We start from the raw sequence: 13,487 nt of genomic DNA on the forward strand, positions 1-13,487 counted from the left end.
ATGACCTCAAATCCTAACAACACCTCTGCGTATACCTGACCTGTGCGGCACTGCTGCAGCTGGATTTGCCTAATTTCTTCATTTCTTTTTAAAATGGCCCCTAGCCTTCTGCCATTTGGCAAAAGTGGCCCCCGGGCAAGGCAAATTAAGTATCCCTGCATTCATGAGTCTACATTTTCGGAAGACAGTTCTCCATATTAACTTTCTAACATGTTTATATCGCTTTCCCTGCAGAACAATAATCACAACAAGTTCTGCCTCATTACCGTGACAACTCACTGCTCCTCTGACCAAAGATTAAGAGGCCGAAAAGACCACAACATGTTGCTCAAGCTTAAACTTTTCAACCTCAAAAATAACAGCTACAAATACCAGGCAGTTTCCAGTTTTTACTTGGTGAAAAGCTTATTTTTATGATGCTAGACAGCTAGCTTGTTAATGTTAATCACACAGCTTGTGCTACTGTTTATTACCAAGTACTGATTTTTTAATAGTAGTTACAGAATACTGTTACTTCTACCTTAGAGATGATAAAAATAAGGCCAACAATTTTATACATTGGACTCTGAGAAAATTCAGGTTTCAGGCCAGCTGATGAACATCTTACTGCTCTGATGCTAACTCCACCATGCCTCTAACTGGGTACGGACAAAATAAAATTGTGACAGGATTGTAACATCATTAATGAAGAGCACATTTAAAGGGATAGTTCACCCCAAAATTAAAATAACATATTCTTCCTCTTACCTGTAGTGCTATTTATCAGTCTGGATTGTTTTGGTATAAGTTGTTGAATGTTGGAGATATCAGTCACAGAGACGTCTGCCTTCTCTCCAGCGTAATGGAACTAGATGACACTCGGCTTGTGGTGCTCAAATCACCGAAATAAAACATTTGAAAAACTCAACGGCAATGTCTCTTTACAGAAATCATTACCTGGTTACTCAAGATAATCCACAGACCTTGTCGTGAGCAGTTTCATGTAGGAACTATTTTCTTTCTACCAAACTACACACTTGAACCATGTCACTGTGCAGAAGGACACATGCATCTACTGCTGCTTTACTAGCATCACTGAGCTTGCCAACTTCACAGCTGAGCAGAGGAGGATGCCATCAATGTTTACAACTGGATTCTGGATTGTTACGATGATGCCCTGGTACTGCCTCGCTGTCAGTGGATGGGGAGACACTCCCCCTGACTTTATTATTATTCATTATTATTTAATTATTGGTATTGCTGGTAACAGGGTGAAGGTAGGATTGCTTTTAATACACTCCCTTACCCTTTATTATTAGGCACACAGACACAAACACACACTCTCACACGACAGCCAACACAACCTTCTCCCCTTATCCCCTGACAACAATTAATTAACTGACCTGTATTCACTGTTTTTGTGGTTTTGTTGGTGTTTTGTATTGTCTTGCAAAGAAAAGTGCGCATCTTGTGCTGTCATGAGCATGGGCCTCTCCTCCATCAGAAGGTGCACGCTCCTGTCTGTGCAGTGATACAGCTGGTAGTGCAGTAGAAAGAAAATAGTTCCTGCATAAACTGCTCACAACAAGGTCTGTGGATTATCTTGAGTAACTGGGACATAATTTCGGGAATCTGACATTGCTGTTAAATATTTTCAAGTGCATGTTTCGGCATTTTGAGCACCACAACCCGAGTGCCATCTAGTCTCATTATAGTGGAGAAGAGGCAGACATCTCTTCAGCCAATATCGCCAACACTCTGCAACTTGTACCAAAACAATCTAAAGTGACAAATAGCACTAGAGAGAAGAGAAAAAAATATGTAGTTTTAATTTCAGGTTGAACTGTCCCTTTAATGTCCCTGTCCTGTACAGCAGTTTTGCCATCTAGGATGCAAACCTCCTTATCTCTGTCTCCAGATAGAACCTTAAAATTACAAAGTCACAATGGACAGTAAACATAACAACTGTTGGCACAGAAGAAGCAAATGTATTCACAAGAAGGCGTATTTAATATGTCTGGAGTAAACAGGCAAATAAAAGGAGACTCATAAAGGCACCTGTGCTGAGTGAATGTTTCAGCACCATGGAGAGCGACAGCAGCGGGTAGACCCACAGAGGCAGTGTTTCAGCACCGCGGACAGCGCCGCGTGTCTGCGCGTCTGTACCTGAGCATTTGGCAACGCGTCAGGCTCAGCCAGGTGCTCTGGATGGCTAAACATGGATTAGAACAGCGCAATTATAAAGAGCGAAGGTGACCCTGGTGGAATTTATGAAAATCCTCCCCACAAACACATCATCTGGGGTAAACAAACACAGACTGGGAGTCACACTGTGCAGTTTACAGCACTAAAAACATCGGGTTTTCTGCTGACAGTAAACACACACTGAGCATGTTTGGAGACAATAAAAACAACCAAAGGGGAAGTAATGATATTCCACATGCTGGGGGGTTTTCAATGCCATGACTCAAGCAGTAATCCCACTCATTTTAAAGCAGGCTTGGATTAAAACAGCATTGTGACACAGGTAAAGCAGCACATGATCACTGTCTAACAATAGCATGTGGTGTTAAAAGCCTGACGTGCCATTTGTAGGATTTATGTAGTGTCCAGACAGCGCCAATGAGCGGATATTGCTTTGTAAGAGACGTAGCTGACGCGTCATTTACTGACAGACAAGCCAACCAATTGATGCCATGACGCACAAGTTTGACAACTTCGCCTTTGGAAGATGGAGTTGTGATTAACAGCAGAAGGATAATAAGTATACCCATCAATATATCATGCTATGTCAGAGTCCATTACTGTGTGGAAGTATTTGAAATTGGACCTAAGGTGTAATCGGACAAGCAAAGGTGAAGTTTCTTACATCCTCGTCCTCGCAGCGCTGCCGGTACTGGAGCCGGGGTCGCTGGCTCTCCGCCGCCCTCTCCCCCTCGACACCTTGCCCGAGGAGATGGCTCGCCTCTGGAGGGTTGGGGAAGGATTTGTTTGTGTTGATCTTGCCGGTGAATCTCTGATAGAGTGACGCCATGTCGACTATTTGTCAAATACAAGAAAAGAACTTGAGTTTGCTCTCAATCATGCACAAAAAAAGTTAGTGGAGGTCAATGAGGAATGGCTGGGGTAATTCGATTAGATGCTCTTGTGCAGTTAGAAAAAAGAAAAATCACTCCAAGCCGTGATCAGGATTCACAGCACGTACTTTCAGCCTCAGCGGTCGGGTCTCTGCGATGCTGCAGCGACGCGGTTTCCACACTTTCCCCCCAACTTGATGCGAAACGGATGCAAAAAGGTTACAGGAGACTGAGTCAAGCTGTCATGATCCGGACCCGAAAGACAGAGAAACCAGCCTCAGCGATATCCAGACTCCCCTCTTTCCCTCCCTCGTGGTGGAAAAGAAAGTGGCCGCTGATAAACGTTCAGGGACTAATAGGTCTTTGCCTTACAAGTGAGACACAGAGACCTGCCGGTGCAGCCAACAGCTGCGGACGACACAATGCAACATTAACACATCAGATATCAGAGGTTTGCGGTCGAAACTTATCATGACTTTGCAGATAGAGTGGGCTCAAGTGTCTCTATTAGTTTCTTATCTTTGCCTCCATTTGGGTCTGGAGGGGAGTCATGCAGAGAGCGAGAGTGCCCCCATGTGGAGAAAGGCACAAAGGAAGATGACAGGAATGGCACATATTCAGACCATAGAATAGGATCAGTGTCTGACATCACTCTGTAACTTTGTCTACAGTTTCAACCTTCAGTTTTCACATTAACTGATACTCAAAACATAATCGGTTGCCCTTCTTCCACTAATTTTATTAATACAGCAATTTACTGGTGGGAATTTAGTAATGCATCACGATACTATCCAGACACGTTCAAATAAACTGATGTGAATTAAAATTAAGATGCAAACTTATATTTTAAACATGGATCTATTTAGTGCACAGCATGTGAATACAGCCATAGGTGCAAACTTCGAGGGGACAGAAGCCACGCCCCCCTCTATATTTAGAGTAGGTGCCTTTGTCATCCACAATAAAAACATCGACTTTGTCAAAACTAAAGTCCTCTGCTACTTTATTGACATTTACACCACAAACTGATTCCAGAAAAGTTACAAATCGCTGCATAAAAATTCACCAAAATGCAGGAAATGAAGTGTTTGATGTTCAAATTTTTAGGCTGCACGGTGATACAGGGGTCCCCGGGGTGTGGCCCCTCTGTGTGGAGTCTGAATGTTCTCCCCGTGTCTGGGTGGGTTTTCTCCAGGTGCTCTGGCTTCCCCCCACAGTCCAAAGACATGCAGGTTAACTGGTAACTCTAAATTGGCTGCAGGTGTGACTGTGAGCGTGAATGATTGTCTGTCTCTATGTGTAAGCCCTGTGATAGTCTGGTGACCTGTCCAGGGTGTAGCCCATCTCTTGCCCAGTGTCAGCTGGGATAGGCCCCAGACCCCCCCCCACGACCCCTAACATGATAAATGGTTATGCAAAATGAATAAATGAATGGTCAAAATTTGCTGGCAGAGGACTCCAAAACCACCTGTTTAAAGTGTTCCTAGAAATGCTGAAAAGAATCCTATGCCCTTGAATACAGCCCTTGATAATTTTCATCATCAGTACATCGAAATAATGCCCTATACAACTTCCCAAATTGTTTGTGTTGTTGGACCAACAGTCCAAATGTAAAAATGTTCAGTTTACTGTCAAATATGACAATGAAAAGCATCAAATCTTCACTCCTGAGAGGTTTCAACCACTGAATATGTGGCAGGTTTGCTTGAAAAATGACTAAAATGACTCAATTATTGGGTGCCTAGTAGCGTAGTGAGTAGAGCGGGATCTTGCCACAGTGGCCACGGGTTCAGTTCCAGCCTCCAGCCTGTTGCTGCATGTCATCCCCTGTCTCTCTCCCCCCTCATGCTTTCATTCTGTCCTGTCAAATAAAGGCAAATGCCAGAAAAGAAATCTTAAAAAGTAAGTGGAAATGAGTAATGAATAGCCACAGTTACATTAAAGTTACCAGACATAGCAAAAACAATTTTTATAGCAAGGAACAAAGATGGTGGAGGAAATGATAACACATTCAAAACAGAGAAAAGAAACAATAAAACTGCTGCTGTGTGTCACCGGCTGGCCTGATTCCACACTATTCAGCTTTATTTGTAATCCCATCACAGTAAGATTCATTTTATAAACAACAGAATCTGTAATCTGATTTGATTCAGCGCGGCCTCACAGGATACAGAACACCTCCCTCTGTGGACTTAACAAGCCGAGCATGCCGGGAGTTAAAAAACACAGAATCCAGTCATCGCAGCCCACAGGAAACAGGCACAACCACATCAGGGACTCTTAAAGCCTCATGAAATGCAAACACCCTTCTCGTATGCATTCACAGCCGACTTATTTGCAGCCAAACAATCACATCTGTTGAGATTTACCTTTCAATTAAGATGACTTCCTAAAGATTAAAACACACCCTGCCACTGGATTATATAGCCACTTACAGACTGTACAGACTCCAGCTCTGCCGTGATTCTGCAAAACATTTTTACCATTGATTTCCAAGACAGGTTTCATAAAAAGGAAAAAATGCTGCTGTGTGTTTCTGCACATCAAATCCATCTCAGACTCTGGCAAATGCAATTCAACTTTCAGGCACTGTAGTGATGTGATTAAGAAGGAAAAAAGGCTGGGTCGCAAGATTTGTCAAACTGCAGGAAGTCCTGAGGGTACCAGTGCTGCTGGCTTTATTTTAAGGTGGACTGAATATGTGGCATGGCTTTAAACTGATTAATAAAAACAATGGTAACATGCTTACTGGGCCTGCAGTGTGCTCTGTCTTCTCCTTCCTGCCATGTATTAGATTACCCACTCATATCAACTGAGATCATAGAAAGTACTAAATAGAATTATTTCTCCCCTATGAAGAGTTAACTGCAGCAGGCTGTGGCACTCGGAGAGCAGATCGGCCCTGCTGCTGGGCAGCAGAGGGAAGAGCTGCGTGGTTTAATCCCTGCCAGAGTCTTCCGTTTATGGGGAAGGACTGCCTGATGTCAGCTGAGTGGGACGTCACAAACTTCCAGAGGACGAAGGAAGCGAAAGAAGACATTGAGAGAAATCACTCTTACATACAGTGCTACCTTATCACAAAACAGAACAAAGAGAGGATTTAGAATAGCTTCAGCTGCATTTTGTGTGTCCCATAATTCACATTGAGTTGTCGTGTGATGATGCGTGAATGCCACTTTCAATGGTGAGCCACTGTGGGGGATTCCTGGAGATCAGTGACAGGAAATTGTCTCAGTAATCTGCTTAATTTCCCATTTTGTGTACTAATGAAATTTTAAGCCCTAAAGGTAAAACCCAAAGACATGAACTACAACTGTAACACGCTCAGATATTAAATACAGTTAAATTAGGAGTGGACAAACACTGCCATCTAGTGGGCAAATGCAGCTCCATTTGTGTTTATTTACTTCTAAACAAACAGCTCACTGTGCTGCTCAACAAAAAAAAGTGTTGCAAATGTCATGCACAAACTGTAAGCACACTCAGGAGTTCCCATCTGCCGGCGCATCTCCTTCTGTCACCCGTCGACCATGGTTTATGAGTCATTTCATGCCGCTGTGCGAGGAGCTGTACTTATCAAGACGCATGTCTCTCCCTGGACGGGATCTACTCTGGAGGGCTGCAGTCTCTAAATCCTTTCCTCCATCATAAAGTGAAGGTAGTGTGGAAGGAGCTGCCTCAGTGAGGAGGCAGAGGGAGTTGTCGGGTCAGTGTCCACGGTACTTCCAGAAGCTGTGTCACTGCCAGCGCATTTTCAGCCGCGGGATTGCCAGATGGCAATTAATGCGGCCGAGGGGAAGCGGTCAATCATCCTGACAAGCTTTAAGTAATAAGGATTAAACAAGAGGGTCGATATCTTTGATGTTGGATGGTGTAAGAAAAATGTTTACAATGTAATGAGATCAAGATTTAAAGGGTCATTTCACCCAAATTAATAGGAAACATGCTGTATTTTCTTCCCTTAGCAAAAAGTTTGTTCATAGTTTCTCCCTTTAATTTCAACTTATGTAGCTTTAAGCAATCTACACAGTCAGATACTATCATATTCACCATGTATCTACTTATTCCAGCTCTTTGAAGCTGTATGTTTACACTGAGTGAAATATTTAAACCCATGTTTCTTTGGCCACACTATTCCACCAAGTCTGAAAATTCGTTATATCTTAACTTTGGGAGCTAGATTGGAATTTAAAGGGGCAGTCTCAACCATTTCAATTCTAGTTGAGTTACTGACACCTGTAGATACTGCTGGTAACACCACATAAGTGAGTTCTGGGGCCAGCAAGACAAACTATTGTCGCTTTAATAAAGAAGTCTAGCAATAATTGGCCTTTTTCAATCATTCTGTGAGCAGCCATGATCTGATTTTACACTGCACACAGCATCAGTCTGTGGACAGCAGGGCACAGCGAAAGGAGTTGGTTAGTTGGAGGTGTGCAGCCTGTTGCCTGCAGCTTTTCATCTAACACCTCACTATAGCTGCTCCTTCTTGTTTCATTACTCCCTGCAGTACTTCAAACTGATCCACTGTCAAACAAATGCAGAAAATGGCTGTCATCTTGTTTTATAGATGCATTTTGAGTTAACCATAGTAGTAAGTGCTAATCTGAATGACACATTGCATTTCCTGTGACTACTTCATAATAAAAGTCAAGTCATGTTATAGTAGTGTAACGCTTTTAATGTGAAGCTTCAGCATTAGGAAGTGTTCAGTATGCGTTATCAGTAACTTAATACAGCACTTTTAGGTGACTGTCTCCTGCGACACCCAGTTCATACAACCCAGTCTCACTCCTGATTTTTCAAATACCCACACTTGTGGCTCATCAGTTAGACACCAACGTACAGTGGCACCTTCTAGCTGTGGTATTAGACACTCAGGACGGCGGCCTCTGTTGAAACTCTAGACAGCTTCCATAGTCCAAAGAAACTTTGCACAAAAAGGCTGGAAGATAACATTATCCTCTCTCTTCTAGTTAGAAGTGGTGGATTTACAGCACACAAGTACTTAATATAACACAGTCTCTGTTTTTGTTTGATATTTAGAGAAAGAAATATTGTTGCACATTTTTGATATGTCGTTAGCGCCGTTAGCCTTGTTTATTGTATTACATGAATGCTGGCGTCACTCTGAGCATCCTGCTAAGCCCCTTCAAACTTTTAGACTCTATATGGGAAAAAAAAACCTAAATCCTCAGATATTAACGACGAAGTCTGATTCGACTGCCATAATTCTGAGCCCTACTAAATAGCAAGAAAGTGTGCATACAGGGGGCAGGATGGGAAGTGGATGCTTCAAACAACTCCAGACTTTCACCCGGGAGCTCACCGTTCATGTCCCGTGTGAAACCAAAAGTCAGTTGAATTGTGTTAATAATGATGTGGTGTGCTAGTATGTGTAGCATACTATGCTAGTGATGAATGTCATATGATGTAGTCACGTGACATTAGATTAGTAACAGACAAACTTGTCTTAAGCCAAACCATGATGGGTGTTTTTTCCTAACCACATGCTAAATCTAAGAAACTGAATAATTTTAACATATGTTGTAATTTTGAAAAAGAGCAAAAACTGTACAATTCCTGTGAAAACAGATGTTTATTTTGAAAAGATATGATGCATGTAACAATCACAGATTTACCCACTTTCCCTGGAAGTCCAAAACTGCTACAAGAGGGGTACCTAGCCGTTCATATTTTGATGTGATGGACCACTGACCGAGCGTTGGTATTTGATCAGTGGGAGTGAGAATGTGTTGGTTCACAATACTTTAAATTTGTAAGTATTGCAGGACTTTCATCAGTGGGCCACAGGCTCAATTACCATTGTGTTACCACATTTGGTGATAAACAGTGACTTAACAGAGCGTTTCTTAAATGAAAATCTTTGAGATTATTGCTTTAAAATAAAGTAATGAGGGCATGGCATCCTGATATTTGGCTGTACAGGAACAGGAATAACATGGGGGCTGCTGCTTTACATGCAGACAGCTTTGGTTTTATTTGTCAAGATTCTCACGTCTCTCAGATTTCTGCCTCCAACCCAATACAATGCAGGTAAATGGAATTGCATCAATGGTGCTCACAGCACTGAAAATGGCATTTAAAAAAAAAACATTACTTCAAATAATAGAAAGACATCACAGTAAAAGGTTTTCTGAGAGACTGTTTTTTCAGTAGAAAGTAGTTCAAGAAAAATCTAAATCTCAAAACCTGGACAAATGCAACCAAAACTACCTGCATGGGTAAACAGATTCCTTAAACTGAATTTAAAAACAAGTCAAAAGGGAAGTCATATGGTGTTTTCTCTCTAATTAAATGCACACATATGCTACTTGAGTAATTGAACCACCTGGAAGAGTTGAGAGATAGCAAAGAGAGGGGGAAGTCTGCCAACGATATGTGAGGTAAAAGACATTTTTGACCTTGGAGGAGAAGAAGAATCCCCCTATTGAAGCTGTGCTGGGATCAGGCGTTCGCAGCAGGAGCAAAGGTTCAGGTGAGAGAGGGAAAAGGAGCGAGAGAGAGCGCGAGAACTCATGAATTTATACTGTGGTGTCACATTTCTCTGCTGCGGTCCATTTCTCAGTGAGAATACTGTCATAAACCTGCACCTTCAATCCCGAGCTTCACAGAGGGAGGATCAATCTGGCCATTACCCGAGATATTTGGGGCTGTTGGACCTCTACTTTATGACAAGAGAACCCAATTTGCAGCTGCAGTCGTTTTACACACCCTTACATCTGTCCCTAAGTATCACCAAGATGGTGCAGCGGCAATTTAAAATGTGTTAGGGTATAAGTCTGATAGATTTAAAGGCTTCTGACTGCGTACTTGCATCCTCAGAAAAGGACGGGGCTAAGTTTCAGCCTCAGATTAAAAGCCCTTCTGCTTCCTGTATGTGTGTGTGGGTGAGTGTGTGAGTGTTTGTGGCCGCTGGCTAGAGGCTTGTTTTGAATGACAGGGGGAGATTGAAGGTGCTGGAGCCTGACGCTGTTGGACTTAAAATTAAATGGCCAAATTAATAGGTGCTGTCACTTGGCGCTGTGAAACCACCTACCCGCCTCCACACCAATCCGACGCCAAACACCTTTTTTTTGACGGACATCTCCATCTGCCCAATGCCACGGCGCCGATCTCTCACAATGACTCAAAGCATCAGGAAGGAGAAACAAATCTCGGAAATGACAAATAGCGAGAGGGAGGGGAAAAGTTTTGACAAATCATATTTTGCTCATTCTGCAGTTTTATGATGTGTCTATATCAAGTGTGGAATTCTGCAGCAAAGTGACATGAAGCATGGCAAACTGAGGCCCAATCCTATTTGAAATGGGCGAGATAAAGTCCCCAGGAAATTTAGAGGGACAGAGCGAGCAGGGAGGAGGGCTGAAGGGGAGAAGTAGAAAAGAGCCCGGAGTTGTGAGCGGGCGTGAGCTGTAACGGAGGGTGAAACATCGAGCACATATATAAAGTGTAAGAGGCACAAAGGTAATTTGCAGATGCAAGGCTGAGAGGAAAGAGAGAGAGAGAGAAAAAAAAAGATGCATTCCAGTTATCTCATGCTTCTCTGTTGACTTGGATCCCATTTCCCCAGACGGAGGCCGGCAGAATAATTTCACGTATGGTGAAGATGGTGGTCCAAGTAAGAAAAGTCTGTTTGCTGAGGGTTGATTTGTCATTTTGGCAGCTCAGCAATAACCCAACAAATCCAGTAGCAGGGACTGAAAAGAGCATGTGAAATCCTATGTTGAAAGGACTAGCTACTGTGGGAGGTTGATAAATGTCCTGAGTGTTGAATCTATGCCTGTTTTTTCCCTTTCAAGGAATGCCATGAGTCACGCCATTATGTTAAACAACTAATTCATTAAAACTCTACATTTGTTGTTACCCATTACAACCAGTTTTCCCTTTATGTTTCCTCTTAAGTAGCTTAAAGGATCTTGAAATCATTTTATTCCACATGGTATCATTCAGTATCAGCTTGTTCCATTTCCCCATTGAAGCTATATCATGTTTTCACTGAGTGAAATATTCAAACCCAACACATTTGAGCCGTGCTGACAGCGTAGCTCTAGGAATGGCAATGTCTGTCTGTCTTTTCTTCTATCACGAGGTCCAGACTGAACTATATATTACATATATTTTCTTTTTGGTTCCTAAAATTGTGAAAACTTTGGTGATCATCAGATCGAAGTTCCTGTCTGTCAAACCCTTTGGTTTATGGCCTAATACCAAAAGAACAAAAGACATTCCCGTCAGCCTCAGCTTTTTTTTTTTTTTTTGCCCTTAAAGGAAAAGGGAGTATGATTTAGGTGAGGTTTACTGGCATCTAGTGGTGAGGATTACAAATTGCAACCAGCTGAAACTTTTCCTGGTTAGAATTCCTCCACTGTTCAGGCGGCTTTTAGTGCCGAATTATCTGTAGGGGGTCTTCTCCTCTCCAAAACAGACATACCTGGAGATTAATCTGTGTTTGGTTTGTCCATTCTGTGCTACTGTAGAAACATGATGGTGCAACAACACGATTTCCATAGACAAGAGATAGATATAAACAGCTTTTCCTAGGGCGACAAAACATGTAACAATTCTTATTTTACGGTGACTACAAACTAAAGAAAACATAATTATTATATTATATTAATTTCTGCCAATACATCCCCCTGAATCCTACACACTGGAGCTAAGCTAAGATGGTGAACATGCTAAACATTTCACCTGCCTTTCATCAGCATGCACTGTCAATGTGAGCATGTTAGCATGCTGATGTTAGCATTAGCTCAAAGCATTGCTATGCCCTAAAACAGCTTCACTGACGCTAACATGACTGTGGACTCTTACAGTGAATTCACAAAGAATGGATGGCAGCTGCTAACAGCATCATGAATTGCACAGCATTTGAAACCACCATCTGCCCAGTCTCAAGGTTGGCTTATGATATTACAACGCAAACACTAGGTGTGGGGAGAAAAAAATCAATACAGCATAGTATCACAATATTTTGCCTGGCGATAATGTATCGATACATGGACACCTAGTATTGATCTTTTATTACATACATTATTAATTTTTGCAAATACACATTTTATTACAACTTTTGGTACTTTGGAATGCAATAAATTGCTTTTTTGGTCCACTAGATGGTGCTGATGCACTTTGTCAGGTGTATGCAGCATTTCTGACAGGTTGCATGACAGTGTTGGTCAGTCTGTCTGCTTTGCATCACATTTTGCAACAATAAAAAAAATTGAAGTCAGATGAAAAGACTGAAAAATTTATCTTATGAGGTAAAACTGATGCAAACAAAGTTTTCCTTTGAGGATATAATTTGCAGTTGTGAAAAAAGGTAATAAATCACAATATATCGCAATACTCAGCATATCGCAATATCCCAATAATATGGTAACGTGATAATATCGTATCATGGGTCCTCTGGTGATTCCCACCCCTAGAAAACACGCCCATAAAGTTTAGCAGCTCAGTGCAACTTGCCTTTTTTTGTCTGACTGCAATTACCCATGTGCCAAAGTAAAAAACGTTGCCTTTACGCCGAGAACAAAGTCGGCAAAACAATGTGGAGATAAAAGACAACTGAAATTTTCAGTCTGCAAGCTACAGGTGCAGAGACATTCCTCAAAACTTCAGCCAAAGAATTTAAATGTGACTGAGTCTGGGCGTGACACCCCTTTTAATGCGCATCAGTTACCACAGACTCTAACAGACGCTAATAATTTCACTGTTGCTGATCTTTGTGAAGTGGACTGTTTTCGCCACGAGGCAAATTTGCATGGGAGGGGGCCAATTTTGAGCCAAACTTATGTATATTACCTATTTTAAATACATGCAAACAGCACTGGAGCACCAAGACAGAATTTGCTTGTCAGCGCACTTAGGGGTGCATTTTTCCCTGTTGCAGACACTTTGAAAATTTGTCTTATTTGTGCAAGTTTAGCGGCCACAAATGTCATTCAGTCCTTTTGTGAATTTGTCTTATAGTTTCATCTCAGCATTCAGCTTTCCCAGTTTCATCTTATTCCACACAGTATCATATGTGTTCTGTATCAGCTTTCTCTAACTCTTTCCTTAAGCTCTATGATGTTCACTCTGAGATTACATTTTCAACTGCAAGACACATTTTCTATGCATTTATTCAACCCAAAATGAATCTGACAAAAACTGAAAACTTTGGGATCTCCGCTATTTTAATAGAAGTTTGGTGGGTTTGAACAATGGTTGGCTGCTCTTGAGTCCACCAGTGGGCTGCTGCTTATTAAGAGGTTTTAATACTGTACTAGTCACTTCCTGAGAAGAGTTACTGGATGAAAAGTGTTGCAAAACAGTAAGAATTCAGACGTCTGGCTTCAGTTCCCTCGCTCGTTTTTCTTGTTATGCTGCAGGCACTGCAGACTTCAGCATGACACAAACCCTGAGCCC

At 42.0% G+C, this 13,487-nt stretch overlaps 1 protein-coding gene across 5 annotated transcripts in view; it reads right to left on the bottom strand.

The window, feature by feature from the left end:
* LOC125882060 (dipeptidyl aminopeptidase-like protein 6) overlaps nt 1–13,487 on the bottom strand; it is a 341,554-nt gene that overhangs the window by 234,720 nt on the left and 93,347 nt on the right. The window contains exon 1 of one of the 5 annotated variants that reach the window (XM_049565690.1): nt 2,849–3,394. The exons of the other annotated variants lie outside the window; for them this stretch is intronic. Coding sequence (XP_049421647.1) covers nt 2,849–3,013 — 165 coding nt within the window. The 5' untranslated portion in view covers nt 3,014–3,394. Of the gene's footprint in view, nt 1–2,848; nt 3,395–13,487 lie in introns of those variants that run through there. 5 annotated transcript variants of the gene reach the window in all.

The sequence above is a fragment of the Epinephelus fuscoguttatus genome, linkage group LG21 (assembly GCF_011397635.1).
Source record: "Epinephelus fuscoguttatus linkage group LG21, E.fuscoguttatus.final_Chr_v1".
Lineage (NCBI taxonomy): Eukaryota > Metazoa > Chordata > Actinopteri > Perciformes > Serranidae > Epinephelus > Epinephelus fuscoguttatus.